The sequence below is a fragment of the Abramis brama genome, assembly GCF_963993115.1.
Source record: "Abramis brama genome assembly, chromosome: 23".
NCBI lineage: Eukaryota > Metazoa > Chordata > Actinopteri > Cypriniformes > Leuciscidae > Abramis > Abramis brama.
Genome location: NC_139985.1, coordinates 29,640,791 through 29,659,149, shown reverse-complemented (window position 1 = coordinate 29,659,149; position 18,359 = coordinate 29,640,791). Strand labels below are relative to the sequence as shown.

General features: G+C 41.6%; 1 protein-coding gene across 2 annotated transcripts in view; it reads right to left on the bottom strand.

Annotated features, from left to right (window-relative positions):
* The window catches only part of poc1a (POC1 centriolar protein A), a 93,286-nt gene extending 75,461 nt beyond the window's left edge, over nt 1-17,825 (bottom strand). Inside the window, exons 1-6 of one of the 2 annotated variants that reach the window (XM_084100844.1) lie at nt 17,629-17,825; nt 9,132-9,216; nt 6,188-6,359; nt 3,801-3,980; nt 432-539; nt 226-341 (exon numbers count right to left, since the gene is read on the bottom strand). In XM_084100844.1, the coding sequence (XP_083956970.1) occupies nt 226-341; nt 432-539; nt 3,801-3,980; nt 6,188-6,359; nt 9,132-9,216; nt 17,629-17,682 (715 nt within the window). In that variant the 5' untranslated portion in view covers nt 17,683-17,825. The remainder of the gene's footprint in view (nt 1-225; nt 342-431; nt 540-3,800; nt 3,981-6,187; nt 6,360-9,131; nt 9,217-17,628) is intronic. The other variant, XM_084100845.1, reaches the window with a different exon arrangement.
* Nucleotides 17,826-18,359: the final 534 nt, after the last annotated feature.

The window sequence follows — 18,359 nt, the reverse complement described above, 5'->3', positions numbered from 1 at the left end:
ATTGTGAAGTTTACTGTGCTTGCTTGAATTTTTAAGGCGTTTGTGTGTGTGTGTGTGTGTGTGAGTGAGAGTCTCTCACCCTGATAGTGCTGCAGGAGTCTGAGCTTGTGTGTGTGTGTGTGTGTGTGTGTGTGTGAGTGAGAGTCTCTCACCCTGATAGTGCTGCAGGAGTCTGAGCTTGTGTGTGTGTGTGTGTGTGTGTGTGTGTGTGAGAGAGTCTCTCACCCTGATAGTGCTGCAGGAGTCTGTGTGAGCGAATGTCCCACACCTTCACTGTGTTGTCTGTGCCAGCCGCTGCCACACAGGTGCCACTCGGGTGAAACGCCACGGTGTTCACATACCTGAACATAAGCAGAGGAGCCTGAGTGTGTGTGTGTGTGTGTGTGTGTGTGTGTGTCAGTGAGTGTGTGTGCTGTGCTGTGCTCACTCACCCGCCGTGATCACAGAACGAGTGAACACACTCTCTGCTGTTCTTGTCCCACAGCTTCACTGTTCTGTCATCACTGGCAGAGACGATCAACCGCCCGTCAGGGGAAAACCTGCAGGATTCATACGACACTATTCAGATCACGTCAGAACACACCAGATCACGTCAGAACACGCCAGATCACCTCAGAACACGCCAGATCACCTCAGAACACATCAGAATACTCCAGAACACGTCAGAACACTCCAGAACACGTCAGAACACGCCAGATCATGCCAGAACACGCCAGATCACGTCAGAACACGCCAGATCACCTCAGAACACATCAGAATACTCCAGAACACGTCAGAACACTCCAGAACACGTCAGAACACGCCAGATCATGCCAGAACACGCCAGATCACGTCAGAACACGCCAGATCACCTCAGAACACATCAGAATACTCCAGAACACGTCAGAACACTCCAGAACACGTCAGAACACATCAGAATACTCCAGAACACGTCAGAACACTCCAGAACACGTCAGAAAACGCCAGATCATGCCAGAACACGCCAGATCACCTCAGAACACATCAGAATACTCCAGAACACGTCAGAACACTCCAGAACACGTCAGAAAACGCCAGATCATGCCAGAACACGCCAGAACACGTCAGAACACGCCAGATCACGTCAGAACACGTCAGATCACGCCAGATCACGTCAGAACACGCCAGAACACGTCAGAACACGCCAGATCACGTCAGAACACGCCAGATCACCTCAGAACACATCAGAATACTCCAGAACACGTCAGAACACGCCAGATCACGCCAGAACACGTCAGAACACGTCAGATCACGTCAGAACACGCCAGATCACCTCAGAACACATCAGAATACTCCAGAACACGTCAGAACACGCCAGATCATGCCAGAACACGCCAGAACACGTCAGAACACGCCAGATCACGTCAGAACACGCCAGATCACGTCAGATCACGCCAGAACACGTCAGAACATGCCAGATCACCTCAGAACACATCAGAATACTCCAGAACAAGCCAGATCTCATCAGAACACGCCAGATCACATCAGAACACGTCAGATCACATCAGAACACGTCAGATCACATCAGAACAAGCCAGATCTCATCAGAACACGCCAGATCACATCAGATCACGTCAGATCACGTCAGAACACACCAGACCACGTCAGAACACGTCAGATCACGTCAGAACACGTCAGATCACGTCAGAACACACCAGAACACATTAGAACAAGCCAGATCTCATCAGAACACGTCAGAACACTGGGTTTTTTTATTTTCTTCTTCTGGCAATCTTAAAAAGACCTGGATTCTTTTCCTTGTTTAATAACTCCTTATGAGCATAAGAATTGGATTAAATGATCCGTGCTGAATTGGTCTGGTCTGACTCAGTTCATCATTGATTGGGAGAGAACAGTTCAAACTTACTGGCTGTGGAAATTAGTGGTCGTGTCTCATTATACTATAAGCAAAACACCATAAAATAACACGCGCTCTGTGCAACCAAAATGTCAAAACCCTAACCCTAACCAAAATTTATGGCGTTTGTAATTACAACAGCGTATTTTGCGCCGTCAAATATGGTTTAAAACGCCATATTTGACGGCGTTTGGCTGTAACGCGATTAATCTATAGCGTATTTCTGAACCACTTGGCTTGCCATAAGATCACGTCAGAACACGCCAGAACACGCCAGATCACGCCAGATCACGTCAGAACACGCCAGAACATGCCAGATCACGTCAGAACACGCCAGATCACGTCAGAACACGCCAGAACATGCCAGATCACGTCAGAACACGCCAGAACATGCCAGATCACGTCAGAACACACCAGATCACGTCAGAACACGCCAGAACATGCCAGATCACGTCAGAACACACCAGATCACGTCAGAACACGCCAGAACATGCCAGATCACGTCAGAACACACCAGATCACGCCAGATCACGTCAGAACATGCCAGAACATGCCAGATCACGTCAGAACACGCCAGAACATGCCAGATCACGTCAGAACACGCCAGAATACGCCAGAACATGCCATAACACGTCAGAACACGTCAGATCACGTCAGAACACGCCAGATCACGTCAGAACACGCCAGAACATGCCAGTTCACGTCAGAACACGCCAGATACCGTCAGAACACGCCAGATCACGCCAGATCACGTCAGAACACGCCAGAACATGCCAGTTCACGTCAGAACACGCCAGATCACGTCAGAACATGCCAGAACATGCCAGATCACGTCAGAACACGCCAGATCACGTCAGAACATGCCAGATCACGTCAGAACACGCCAGATCACGCAAAAATACACCAGAACATGCCAGATACGTCAGAACACGCCAGAACATGCCAGATCATGTCAGAACACGCCAGATCACGCCAGAACACGCCAGATCTGGTGTCAGAACACGCCAGATCACGTCAGAACATGCCAGATCACGTCAGAACATGCCAGAACATGCCAGATCACGTCAGAACACGCCAGATCACCCCAGATCACGTCAGAACATGCCAGATCACGTCAGAATACTCCAGAACATGCCAGATCACGTCAGAACACGCCAGATCACGCCTGAACACGCCAGATCACATCAGAACATGCCAGATCACGTCAGAACACGCCAGAACACGCAAGAATACGCCAGAACACGCAAGAATACGCCAGAACACGCCAGATCACGCCAGAATATGCCAGAACACGCCAGAATACGCCAGAACATGCCAGAACACGTCAGAACACCAGATCATGTCAGAACATGCCAGATCACGTCAGAATACTCCAGAACTTGCCAGATCACGTCAGAACACGCCAGATCACGCCTGAACACGCCAGATCACATCAGAACACGCCAGAACACGCAAGAATACGCCAGAACACGCAAGAATACGCTAGATCACGCCAGATCACGTCAGAACACGCCAGAATACGGCAGAATACGCCAGAACACGCCAGAACACGTAAGAACACGCCAGATCACGTCAGAACACGCCAGAACACGCCAGATCACGTCAGATCATGCCAGAACACGCCAGATCACGTCAAAACACGGCACATCACGTCAGAACACGCCAGATCACGCCAGAATAATAATAATAATAATTTACCTAATACAAGATCACGAGACCTTACTGTAACATTTCGCCAGTGATAATTTGTCTAAAAACAATATAAAAAAGCTTTTTGTGGCGTGACTCTCATTTTAAGACACACAAATCATATTTTTTCCAGTCAGACAGTTTGGTTAGATATAATTGTAGTAGTATAAATGAGATGGGTTAGGGTTAGCTGAATGTGGTTCACACACAGTGAACAGTGATTAGTGAACAGTACCTGGCGCAGCGCACCCAGTTGATGTGCTGGTTGAGGGAGAAGAGGAACTTCTGGCGATGGACGGTCCAGACTTTGATGCTCTTGTCATCAGATGCGGTGACGAGTGTCTGACCATCACTGGAGAAGCTCACGCTGCGCACCGTTCCTGTATGGGCCCTGAACACCGTGGACTCGCCTTTCCTGAACACAACACACACACATCACATCTAAACACACACACTTCTTATAGTCTTCCTTCTATAAAAAAGCTTTCTTCGGTTTCCCAATGTCTATTAGCTTTTGATTAATATATCAAAACACACTAACATTCAAAAGTCTGGGCTAAGATTGTTTGTATTCATCAAGGACGCATTTAACTGATCAAAAGTGACATTAAAAGACATTTATAATGTTACAAAAGATACATTTGAGATTGTCTAGGGAATTAATGAAATAAGCTCATGTTACTCATGAAAACTGTTGTGATATTAAATAAGGAGCTCAAGATAAGCTTCAGATCTGGTCCAGATCTCCAGTTTATCTGGAGGCGGATCTCAGTGTAAAGCATCGGACAGATGATGAGACTCAGACAACATGATTATTATCAGTTATTTCTGTCCCAACGCCCACATGCACATCTCACCGGCTGAGAAGAGGCTTATGGGAGCATTAGTCACTGGTAGAACAGAAGGCTTGAAGAGCATATGAGCCTCATAAAGATCATCCGTGTAATCTAAACATTACAGGGACTCGTGCGGAAACGCCATGAAACTAGAACAGGAAACTAAACGTGTGCAAAGACCAGACATGCGCATGTTTGAGGCACACGCACTACATGATTCAGTCCAGCCCAGCAGGATTCAGAGAAACTACTGAATAATAACGAAATAAACGAATATTCGAATACAATATTCCTGAAAAATGCCCCCCCCTAGACGGGACTCTCTGACACTTTCAGGAAACCTGTCTGAAAACAGACTTCAGCTTCAAAAAACTCTCCAGACAGATTTGACATTATTAATAGTCTTTTTGTCTGCTGACATGAACATACTGGATCATGGGTAGGATGTGATAAATGTAATTCGGTCATTCAGTGTCAAATCAGCCAAATTTTAGAAACTTACTCTGCTAAAACGTTTGATTTTGTTAATATTTACTTTGAATAAAGACATAAATAGTGATGAAAGTCAAAATATTAAATGTCATGAAAGAATATTTATTGAGTAACACAATAAGTATCAGCTGTGTGCAAATTCAACAATCTGCAGATGGAGCTGTATATCTAATATTGAGATTATATTGAGATACTATTGAGATTATATTGAGATATATTGAGATACTATTGAGATTGTATTGAGATATATTGAGATTATATTGAGATTATATTGAGATATATTGAGATGTTTTGAGATTATATAGAGATATATTGAGACTCACACGTTGGGTACCCAGAGCCGCACCGTCTTGTCTCAGGAGGCTGAGGCCAGCAGATGACCGGAGGGTATATTGAGATAATATTGAGATTATATTGAGCTATATTTAGATATATTGAAACTCACACGCTGGGCACCCAGAGGCGCACCGTCTTGTCTCGGGAGGCTGAGGTCATTAGATGAGTGGAGTATATATGTAGATTATACTGAGATATATTGAGATTATATTGAGATTATATAGAGATATATTGAGATATACTGAGCCCAGCAGATGACCGAAGGGGAAATTTAGATTATATTGAGGTTTCTTGAGATTATATTGAGATTATATAGAGATATATTGAGACTCACACACTGGGCACCAAGAGCCGCACCGTCTTGTCTCGGGAGGCTGAGGGCAGCAGATGAGTGGAGGGTATATTGAGATTATATTGAGATATATTGAGACTCACACGCTGGGCACCCGGAGGCGCACTGTCTTGTCTCGGGAGGCTGAGGCCAGCAGATGAGTGGAGGGTATATTGAGATTATATTGAAATATACTGAGATTATATTGAGATATATTGAGATTATATTGAGACTCACACGCTGCGCACCCAGAGCCGGACCGTCTTGTCTCGGGAGGCTGAGGCCAGCAGATGAGTGGAGGGTATATTGAGATTATATTGAGATATTCTGAGATTATACTGAGATTATATTGAGATTATATTGAGATTATACTGAGATTATATTGAGATATATTGAGACTCACACACTGGGCACCCAGAGGCGCACCGTCTTGTCTCGTGAGGCTGAGGCCAGAAGATGACCGGAGGGTATATTGAGATTATATTGAGATTATGTTGAGATATATTGACACTCACACGCTGGGCACCCAGAGGCGCACCGTCTTGTCTCGTGAGGCTGAGGCCAGAAGATGACCGGAGGGTATATTGAGATTATATTGAGATTATGTTGAGATATATTGACACTCACACGCTGGGCACCCAGAGGCGCACCGTCTTGTCTCGGGAGGCTGAGGCCAGAAGATGACCAGAGGGAGAGAATTCAACACTCGTCACCGCATCCTTGTGTCCCACAAATCTGTAGGCCCTCGTCTGAGGCTTCATGTTCCAGATCATCACACACGCGTCCATGGAGCCCGAGGCTGAGAGGAACACACACACCCACACAAACACACACTCACATGAGGCTGAGAGAAACAGTGGAGACCAGTTAAACTCAGCATGAAAGAGAAACTGCGCTGTGCTGCCACAAGAACAAATGTGGGCGGGGCTTGATTGTGTTCGTGTGGAATTGATTGGATGGTTGTGGTTTGCTATTGGTGGATCTCCTGTGAGTGATAGGTTGCCCTGCCCTCTATGAGCAGTGTGTGTGTAGAGTGTGTGAGACCAGGGGCCGGTTTCACAAAGATAGACTTTGACTATGGCTTAGATATAGTAGATAGTCAGACTTCAGATAGACATCTAAATCAGATCGTTGCACAAAGCACTTAAGACTCTGACTATCTTAAGTAGGACTACACTGCAATGCATTCTGGGTAAAATAAGACACTTTTCAAAACAAAAAACATGGCGGATCGAGTAAGCGCATTCAACCGCTCAGTGCAGTGTACCCCAGCGGAAAATATGTGTTTGTTGGAGGAGTATAAATGACGGAGTATGTTTTTATGTTTCCACTGTTCGATCGTGCCAGTGCCTCTCTCTCTCTGAAACACACACACACATTCCAGCATTGCAATCTTGACATCGCAGCCTATTATGCTGCGTTCACACCAAACGCAAATAGAGCGTCAAATCCACGTCTATCGCGTCTAGTTCGACGCTTGAACATTTTGAATCCATTCGCGCGTCCAAAGCGAGCGTTTGAAGCGAAATAGACGGGCGTTCAGAGCTATGACTCCACTATGACTCTACTACTCCCTGTTGCGTGAGCGGTGTATTGCATTTCACGCATCGCCCGTGACGCTTGCGTCCACTGTTTAGACTATGAAAGGGAGCGCCTCGATCGTTGCTCGCGTTGACTATGTAACGGCCCTAACAGTTACAAGGACATTTTACTTGGGAATGTAGTAACAAGAAGAAATGTTTAAATTATGAGCCATTTTCCCTTTTCTTCTGGCTGTCTGTAATGTAACTGATTGTTACTGCTGGTTGCCAAGGTAACATAGAGTCTTAAACCTAAGTTAGCCTGGGGGTAAGGTGTCTAATTTTTTTGGTCTAAATTAAGTCAGTCTTTATTTTTGTGAAACAGTCTAACTTGCATTAGACTAGTCTATGAGCAAATTTTAGACTAGTCTAACACTATAGACCGGTCTAAAATAGCTTTGTGAAACCGGCCCCAGGTGTCAGGTACTCTCGCTCCACTCTATGCATTTAGAATAAACATTGCAATATTCCATTTTTAAAAAAGAATTGTCAATTGTGATTTCATGGTGACTTTAACTCCTGCCACCACCTGCAATTACAAGAAAGCATCAGTATTTTATCCAGGTATTTCTTTTACCTATCAACCACATAACCTGTACTATATTATAACTGTATATATGGACGTCACTGTGACTGAACATCGATAAGCATTGACTCTCTACCATTATCTGCACTACATCCTTTTTAAAAAAAACTCTTTAAACACTGTCTTTATTCAATTTAGAAACAGAAAAAAAAAGAAAAAAAAACTACAAACAGCTACTAAACAAAACAGTGGTAGAAATCATTAATATCATGATGTGGTGATGATCAGCCAGGTTACAGACAATAAAATATTTGGTTCAGCTTCCTTCAAAAATCCTATAAAGGGATTCCATACTTTGAAAAAACTTTTCAGGTTTTCCCTTAGTAATATGAGTTTTTCCAAAGCCAAACAATGAGACAATTCCTGTTACCATTGTTTAAAATTATGGCGTTCTGCGTTTTTCCAATCGCGAGCGACTACAGGTTTTGCTTGTAATAAGCAGAAGATCAACATTTTCTTACCAGAGCTAGTTAAAGTTCAAGTTACAGGGAAAATATTTAATATACAAAGTTTAGGATATTTGAGGACATTTTGTTTTACAACCAGTGATGAAAAGTCTAAAACCTTTTCCAGGAAGAGTTGAACTAGGGGACACTTCCTTAAGCAATGATATAAAGTTCCTATTTCTAGGTTGCATTTTATTCATTGATTGGGAATGTTGGGATTAAATTGATGTAGTAATTCTGGAGTTGTAATCCACCTATACTGCAGAAGTTTAAACCTGGTATTAATCGTCTTGATTTGGGCTTAATCGTCTTGATTTTGAGAAACTTTTTCTTATTTTTACTGTCCTTACTGCGTATTGGTTCTTATTACTCATACTGTGCCCTGTAGTGTGTGTCGTCTTTACTCCAGTGTGTGTGTTCTCGTGCCCTGTAGTGTGTCGTCTTTACTCCAGTGTGTGTGTTCTCGTGCCCTGTAGTGTGTGTTCCTGTAGTAAGTGTGTTTGTGTTCCTGTAGTGTGTGAGAAGTGTGTGTGTGTTCCTGTAGTGTGTGTATGAGAGAGAGAGAGAGAGAGAGAGAGAGAGAGAGAGAGAGTGTGTGTGTGTGTGAGTGTGTGTACTTGTACAACTATCTTTGTGAGGACCAGTTTGAGACCATTGGAGTGAGGACAAAGAGAGTAAAGGACATTTTGGCCGGTCCTCAGTTTCTGAGAGCCTTTAAAGTGTTTGAGGGTCAAGACTTGGTTTTAGGGATAAGGTTATAATGAGGTTAAGGGTCGGTTTAGGGTCAGGGGTCGGGTTAGGCACTTAGCTGTGATGGGTAAGGTTAGGGTAAGCGGCTAGAGATTGCATTGTGTAAATGAATGTCCTCATAAAGATAGATGTACAAGAATGAGTGTGTTTCTGTAGTGTGTGTTTCTGTAGTGTGTGTGTTCCTGTAGTGTGTGTGTGTGTGTGTGTACCGATCTGCTTGGTGCTGGTACTGAAGTCCAGGCTCGTGACATCATCTCTGTGACCCTTAAAGTGCCGCTCCAGCGTCGGGTCTTCCTGAAACACAATCACAGAAACATCAACACAATTCTATTTGTGTGCAAACAACTAACAAAAATAATGACTTTATTCAACAGTTTCTCCTCTTCCATGTGAGTCTCTGATGCTGGTCACGTGACGCAGGATCCGGCCAATAGTGAGCCAGCGTTCGACCCAGGAAATGTTTCACTGCGTTTACAACATCATCATCAGCGTTAGAGACTCACACGGAAGAAGAGATTGTTGAATAAAGTTGTTATTTTTGGGGTGTTTTCGCGCACAGAAAGTATTCTCGTCGCTTCATAGCATTAAGGTTGAGCCAGCGGAGTCACATGGACTATTTTAACCATGTTTCTGGGCCTTGAAAGTGGTAATAACATTGCAGTCTATGGAGGACGGCCGACGTGAGGGAGAGTAACTGAGAGTAACTGAGAGTAACTGAGAGGAACTGAGAGGAACTGAGAGGAACAGAGAGTAACTGAGAGGAACAGAGAGAAACTGAGAGGAACTGAGAGGAACAGAGAGTAACTGAGAGTAACTGAGAGGAACTGAGAGGAACAGAGAGGAACAGAGAGAAACTGAGAGAAACTGAGAGGAACTGAGAAACTGAGAAACTGAGAAACTGAGAGGAACTGAGAGGAACTGAGAGAAACTGAGAGTAACAGAGAGTAACAGAGAGTAACTGAGAGTAACTGAGAGTAACTGAGAGTAACTGAGAGAAACTGAGAGAAACAGAGAGAAACAGAGAGAAACTGAGAGTAACAGAGAGAAACTGAGAGTAACTGAGAGAAACTGAGAGAAACTGAGAGTAACTGAGAAACTGAGAGTAACTGAGAGTAACTGAGAGAAACTGAGAGTAACTGAGAGAAACTGAGAGAAACTGAGAGTAACTGAGAGTAACAGAGAGTAACTGAGAGAAACTGAGAGAAACTGAGAGTAACTGAGAGAAACTGAGAGTAACTGAGAGTAACTGAGAGTAACTGAGAGAAACTGAGAGAAGCTGAGAGAAACAGAGAAACTGAGAGTAACTGAGAGAGTAACAGAGAGTAACAGAGAGAAACTGAGAGAAACAGAGAGAAACAGAGAGAAACTGAGAGTAACAGAGAGAAACTGAGAGTAACTGAGAGAAACTGAGAGAAACTGAGAGTAACTGAGAAACTGAGAGTAACTGAGAGAAACTGAGAGAAACTGAGAGAAACTGAGAGTAACTGAGAGTAACAGAGAGTAACAGAGAGAAACTGAGAGAAACTGAGAGTAACTGAGAGAAACTGAGAGTAACTGAGAGTAACTGAGAGAAACTGAGAGTAACTGAGAGAAGCTGAGAGAAACAGAGAAACTGAGAGTAACTGAGAGAGTAACAGAGAGTAACAGAGAGAAACTGAGAGAAACAGAGAGAAACTGAGAGTAATGGCGCTTTTCCACTGCATGGTACGGTACGGCTCGGTTCGGTACGGCACGCTTTGGCGCTTTTCCACTGCATGGTACGGTACGGCTCGGTTCGGTACGGCTCACTTATGGCGCATTTCCACTGCATGGTACGGTACGGTACGGCTCGCTTCAGCTCGCTTTAAATGGTACCACCTCTGTTGAGGTTCCAAGCGTACCGTACCGATACTAAAATGTGACGTGAAAACACTGCAGATCACTGATTGGTCAGACAGAATCATCACTACCAGCGTCCGCTAGATTTAAATAGCCAGTAGACAACAGCCAACGCTGTAGCGCCTGTTTTAAAAGTATTTGCTTTAAAAAAAAAAAGAATAAAAAAAAAAGAAAAAAAAGAGTATAAACTTCAAAAAAAGAAATGTCTGAATCGTGGTCAGTGGACGAGGTGCAGACGTTCCTCTCGTTGGTTGCCGAGGAGTGGATGGGGAAACACGGAATGAAAAATTCGCATTTAATATGATGATATCATGGCAGTAGAGACGGCAACTATAACGATCAGTCCCACCCACTTTGAAGCGGTACTAACTGCAGTGGAAAAGCAACCGAGCTAAAGCGAACCGAACCGTGCCGTACCGAGTCGAGTCGTACCACGCAGTGGAAAAGCGAAGCGAGCCGAACCGTTCCGCGCCGAGTCGAACCGTACCGAGCCGAACCGAGCCGTACCATGCAGTGGAAAAGCGCCATAACAGAGAGGAACTGAGAGGAACTGAGAGGAACTGAGAGAAACTGAGAGGAACTGAGAGAAACAGAGAGTAACAGAGAGTAACAGAGAGTAACAGAGAGAAACTGAGAGTAACAGAGAGTAACCGAGAGAAACCGAGAGGAACCGAGAGGAACCGAGAGGAACAGAGTAACTGAGAGAGTAACAGAGAGAAACTGAGAGAAACTGAGAGAAACAGAGAGAAACAGAGAGAAACAGAGAGTAACTGAGAGTAACTGAGAGTAACTGAGAGAAACTGAGAGAAACTGAGAGAAACTGAGAGGAACTGAGAGGAACTGAGAGTAACAGAGAGTAACAGAGAGTAACAGAGAGTAACAGAGAGAAACAGAGAGAAACAGAGAGAAACTGAGAGTAACAGAGAGGAACTGAGAGAAACTGAGAGTAACTGAGAGTAACTGAGAGTAACAGAATAACTGAGAGTAACTGAGAGAAACTGAGAGAAACTGAGAGAAACAGAGAAACTGAGAGTAACAGAATAACTGAGAGTAACTGAGAGTAACTGAGAGAAACTGAGAGGAACTGAGAGGAACTGAGAGGAACAGAGTAACTGAGAGAAACTGAGAGTAACAGAGAGTAACAGAGAGTAACAGAGAGTAACAGAGTAACTGAGAGAAACTGAGAGAAACAGAGAGTAACAGAGAGTAACAGAGTAACTGAGAGAAACTGAGAGTAACAGAGTAACTGAGAGAAACTGAGAGTAACTGAGAGTAACTGAGAGTAACAGAGTAACTGAGAGAGTAACTGAGAGTAACTGAGAGAAACTGAGAGTAACAGAGTAACAGAGTAACAGAGTAACTGAGAGAAACTGAGAGTAACTGAGTAACTGAGACTAACTGAGACTAACTGAGAGAAACTGAGAGGAACTGAGAGGAACTGAGAGTAACTGAGAGAAACTGAGAGAAACTGAGAGTAACAGAGAGAAACAGAGAGAAACAGAGAGAAACAGAGAGAAACTGAGAGTAACAGAGAGGAACTGAGAGAAACTGAGAGTAACTGAGAGTAACAGAATAACTGAGAGTAACTGAGAGTAACTGAGAGAAACTGAGAGAAACAGAGAGAAACTGAGAGTAACTGAGAGAAACTGAGAGTAACTGAGAGTAACAGAATAACTGAGAGTAACTGAGAGTAACTGAGAGAAACTGAGAGGAACTGAGAGGAACTGAGAGGAACAGAGTAACTGAGAGGAACTGAGAGAGTACCTGAGTAACTGAGAGAGTAACTGAGTAACTGAGAATAACTGAGAGAAACTGAGTAAGTGAGAGAAACTGAGAGTAACAGAGAGTAACAGAGTAACTGAGAGAAACTGAGAGAAACAGAGAGAAACAGAGTAACTGAGAGTAACTGAGAGTAACTGAGAGTAACTGAGAGTAACAGAGAGTAACAGAGAGTAACAGAGTAACTGAGAGAAACTGAGAGAAACAGAGAGTAACAGAGTAACTGAGAGAAACTGAGAGTAACTGAGAGTAACTGAGAGTAACAGAGTAACTGAGAGAGTAACTGAGAGTAACTGAGAGAAACTGAGAGTAACAGAGTAACAGAGTAACTGAGAGAAACTGAGAGTAACTGAGAAAGTAACAGAGTAACTGAGAATAACTGAGAGTAACTGAGAGAGTTCTGAGAGAGTAACTGAAAGTAACAGAGTAACTGAGAAAGTAACTGAGAGTAACTGAGAGAAACTGAACTGTCCCACACAAACGTCCATGACAAAAATCTGTCATGAAAATGTTAAAGCTTTATCACAGACTGAAGTCTGATCTCATCTGGTGTTCTTCAGGGTCTCTTTCACCCGCAAATTACTTTTGCTGAATTTTTTTTAAAATGTCTCTTTGTCCAAATGGCATGAAACTTTGTACGGCTCTCAACCCTTTCCAGATCTACAAAAAAAATGTAATTGTAATTAGGGCCCAAGCCCTGAAAGGGCGAATGATACTGAATGAACTTTCGGGCACTTTTGGGGCCCTTAACATGCTCAAAAACTCTTGAAACTTTGCACACAGGTCAGAACCCACAGCCATCAGGGCCCGGCTGACGCTGGCAGGGGGGCTCAACAGCGCCCCCCTTGAACGGGGTCCGAAAACTTGGTCCATATATCAAACACGCTTGCATGAATTAATATGAAACTCAGTACATAGATCTCATCGGGCCGAGCAACTTCCGCACTCTATGTTATTAGCTCCGTCCAACAGGAAATCGGCTATTATGGGTTGTTTGGAAAACGCTTGCTGTGTAATTTGAAATACTCCTCCTAGAGAATTCATCCGATCCCCACCAAACTCGGTGTGCATAAAGTCAAGACATTGAGGATGCTAAATTGCGGACAGATTTTTGATATCTCAAAAGGTTTGGCCATGGCGAAGAAACGAATTTACGGCGAGAAAAGAGAAACAGGAAGTATGTTATAACTTCAGCATACATTAACTGATCTTGATGAAACTTCAGCAGTGTGTTCGTTGTAAGAGGTCGGCATTGATGTGACTATTGTGAGTCAAAGTTATAGCGCCACCAACTGGCAGCAGGAAGTGTGTCACTTTCAAAATGCTTTGAAATCACCCTCTTATTTTTACCCGATTTGCTTCAAACTTTATGTGTATAATGTAAACACAAGGCAGATGTAGACCTGTGAAAGGATTCTTGATATCTTAGATACTGTTGCCATGGCAACGCATCAAACTTTAATATTCTTTTCAGATGCTTTTGAGACTCTTATCATGCATGAAATTGCATGAAACCCAACAGACACATCACATTTATTAGCCAGTAGACATGTGCAAAGTTTCAGAAACGGGCATGGTGAGGGGCTCAGTAGTGCCACCTTTAGTCAAAAATGGGGGCTTAGTTTTACCTAGAGTCACAAAACTCGGTACATATATTGTTCTCATCAAGCCGGACAACTTTCTAATTTACAGTCATTAGCTCCGACCAACAGGAAGTCAGATATTTTGGTTTGAATGTGGATTTATTTGCAAAATCAGCCTCTGCATTTTTACCCACTCCTCTTAAGTGGTTTATTTTATTCCCACCAAACTTTTTCAACATGATGAAAATACATTAAAGATGCTATATTGTGAACGGATAATAAATAGGCTATCTCAAAGGTTTTGCTATGGCGAGGGATTAAAGTAATGTCAAAAAAGGAAACACTAAAAGCCTCATATCTTCTAAAAATGTAATTATACACCATTTATTTCTAAAATTATACAAATATCAGAACTAAACCCATTTTATTCTTTTTTTTTTAATTAAGAATTATGTTTAAGTTAAGTTAAGTTTAAAAACAGCCAGAATGTTTTTTTAGTCCAAAAAATAAATGAATCATGTCATTCATAGTGCTATACTGCCCTCTTGTGTTCAAAATCAGGTAGGCCTATAGTATTTATATTAGGGATGTGACTGTGGGAATATTTTCCCACCGGTTAATCGACGTGTGACAGCGCTGGGGGCTTTTGAATCGCTAACTTAAAAGCGAAAGTAAAATATGGACGTCCGCACAGACATTGATAATGTTTAAATAGTCAGTAGTACAATTTGTCCCATTCACAGTAAGCAATTCTCCACTGTGATGTTTCCAAGCACATTTTTGCGCGTGTGAAGAGGATGAGAGTGAAGTACAAAGCCTATGATAAAGAATAGTTTAGCATCCAAATACATCACAAATGTTGAAAAAAATTCTAATGAGAGAGTTACGTGAGCCCAACACTGCTTACTTTCGTTTTTATTTTTTATTTTATTTCGTTTTGGCTTGTTTAGTTATTTTTTTATTCTTGTTCTGTTCTGAATATCATTAAATTTAAAGGATTTGTTGTGGAATATTTTTAGTGTATCATAAAATCTGAATAATTCTCTCGTTTTAGTGATTCCCTAGTAATTTTTTTATTTTATTTTTTTCATTGTTCTAATCAGGTCAGGCAAGTAAAATTCTCTGTGTCTTGTCCCTTAAAATTTATATATATATATATATATATATATATATAGTATCATTTGTATGCCGATGATACAATTATGTATTCTTGTGCCCCAACACCTGAGACTGCCTGTGCAAATTTGCAGTTAGATTTTGCCTCATTACAATCTGCCCTGTTTGATTTGAAGCTACTTTTAAATGCAAAAAAGACAAAGGCGATGATATTTGCTCCTATAAATACTAAAGTCCCAGTTCTTGCTATTAATACATTGCGAGATGAAGCCATTAAACTTGTTGATACTTATAAATACTTGGGTATCTGGCTGGACAAAGGTTTTACTTTTAAAAAACATATTGAAGCTCTTGTTAAAAAACTTAAATTCACTCTGGCATTTTTAGATTGAAATCTTGCTTTTTTAGGACTACACAGAAAAAATTGGTTGCAGGATTATTCCTGTCCTGTTAGATTATGGTGATATCGTTTATCAATGTGCTTGTCCTTCTACTTTGTCAGTGCTTGACCCTCTTTATCATGCAGCTTTCAGGTTCATCACTAATGCTGGCTATCAGACACATCACTGCATCTTATATAGTAGGGTAAATTGGCCGTCACTCAAAGTGCGCAGAATGCTACATTGGCACATTTTTATTTATAAAGCTATTTTAGGTCTTTTGCCTTCTTATATCTGTTTAAATTTTGTTCATATGCAAAGTACATATCATTTAAGATCTAGTGACAGACTACTTTGTAAGGTACCAAGAATGAGGACAGAAGTAGGAAAGAGGAGTCTGTCTTACTATGGCCCTTCGTCCTGGAACGAACTCCAGTCTAGGCTAAAGATTGGTGCGCTAATTTCCTTAGCTGCTTTTAAAAAAAGATAATCTGACATGATGACGGACATGTGCACTTGTAATTAATGGTAGGTAGAGCTCAACTTTTAGTCCTTCTTTTGTTTGTTTATATATTTTAAACTCATTGCATTTTTTTCCCTATGTAAATATTTTGTAAACTTTTGTGTAAATCTGTATTGTATTTAATTTATGTAATGTATTGTTTTTCAGCTCATGGTTGAAAATTGTGCTATACAGGACTCCCTTGTAAAAGAGACTGTGTCTCAATGGGACTTTTCCTGTTTAAATAAAGGTATATATATATATATAGCTGCGAGCAGCGATGACGGGCCCAAGCCGGTGGCACCGCCACCCCGGTGCCTTTAGGGTAACTAACGAGCTTGGGCCCGTCATCGCTGCTCGCAGCTATATTGATATCTGTTTTTATGTTAGCGTGAAAGAAATAGTCACACTCGTGGTCTTCGGGGTCTCTGGAGACCCGCAAAGAAACAACGCAGAACACACATAGACTGAAGTGGCACACTTCTAACAATGCTAAAAACATTCACAATGCAAAATTATCGTGCTCTCACACACACAGAGAGAGAGAGAGAGAGAGAGAGAGAGAGAGACAAAAGTTACTGCTTTATTTGCTGTTCAGTTCATTGAATTTTGATGTTCATGTCATGTATTTGTGCTCAATATATAGCCTAATATAACTGTGTATGTTCTGTTAGTTAGTAACTGAAGTGTAGATTACATTTGTACAGTTATATGAAAAAAAAGAAGATTGAAATAAATGATAAACTCTAAAAACTCAACTTTTATCTTTTTCAGGTTTGATTCTAATCATAATGTAACATTATTGAAAAAATATATAATTTCAGTACAAAAAAGGCTAAACTTTGACAAAAAAAAGTAATTTTTATTGTTATAATTGTGATCTCATAATATTTGGATATGAATCCAACTGGAAAAACTTGTGAAAAGATATCTTTTTTACTTTTAAAACTACATTTTCCAAAATATGGGCAAACATTGTACACTAAACCATGTCAAATTATCCATGTTATCTCCATAAATGAAATTTAGAAATTGGGTCTTTTATAAAGTGAATTTTACATAAAAAAGCTGTTTTTGTATAAAAATCACACACACACTCACAATCTCACACTCTCTCTCTCTCTCACTCTCTCTCTCTTACACACACACACACACTCTCTCTCTCTCTCTCTCTCTCTCTCACACACACACACTCTCTCTCACACACACACACACACACACACTCTCACTCACACACACACACACTCACTCTCTCTCACACGGTGAAATAAAAATACACACTTTTGGCGAAATGTATGTTTGACATTAACACAGGCAAAATGATAATAATAAAAAAAACTGTAAAAGACATAAATGTCCATAAGGACGCAGAAGGGTTAATAACTGCACTAGCAGCTATATAATAATAATAAGAAGAATAACTGCAATAACGTTATATAATAATGATATTATTAATAACCGCACTCACCAGCACAGAACTCATCCTCAGTCTGTTGTGTATTACTCCTGTCAGCTCCCGCATAGGATAACTATTATATAGAATTTACACAATAATTCGAGATGAACATGTAATAAACAGCCTAGTCCTGAAGATAATGTGCGGCTCTATTGTTCAGGGTAACGCCGAAGCTGCGGTTGCTAAGGGCTGTCGGTTGGTTGCTAACAGTTTCATTTTACCCGCCGCGGTTGGCGCGTGCGCAGTCTGCGCACACGTCACGCATCCTCTTCTTCTTCTTCTGATTGGCTGTCGGCGTTCAGCTCGACTCTGCATTAGCGCCCCCTGCCGGACTGAAGAGATATTATATTCTAAACGTGTTTCTGTCTTTATATTTACCAGAATTCATGCCATTTTCACCAATTGTCTCTTTATACTTGTTGGCTTTACTTCATGGAATATTCATATTTATTGTCTGTAGTTTGAGTGATAACTTAGCCTATTATTGTGTAGTCTGTATATTAAATGATGAATTTCAATAAGAATATGTTGTCTGCATGATTTAATAGATCTTATGATTATGAATAATGCAGACACAATTACTGCATTATTAACTTGTTTTCATAACCAGTTTAATGCTATTAAAGCTACAAGCTCAATGATGGATCTGTGTTTAGTTTACTGTGGAATAAAAACTGCTCTCATGTCTGTAAATATCATTAATATATCTGCATATTGTAATATGATGTGATGTTGATATTCAG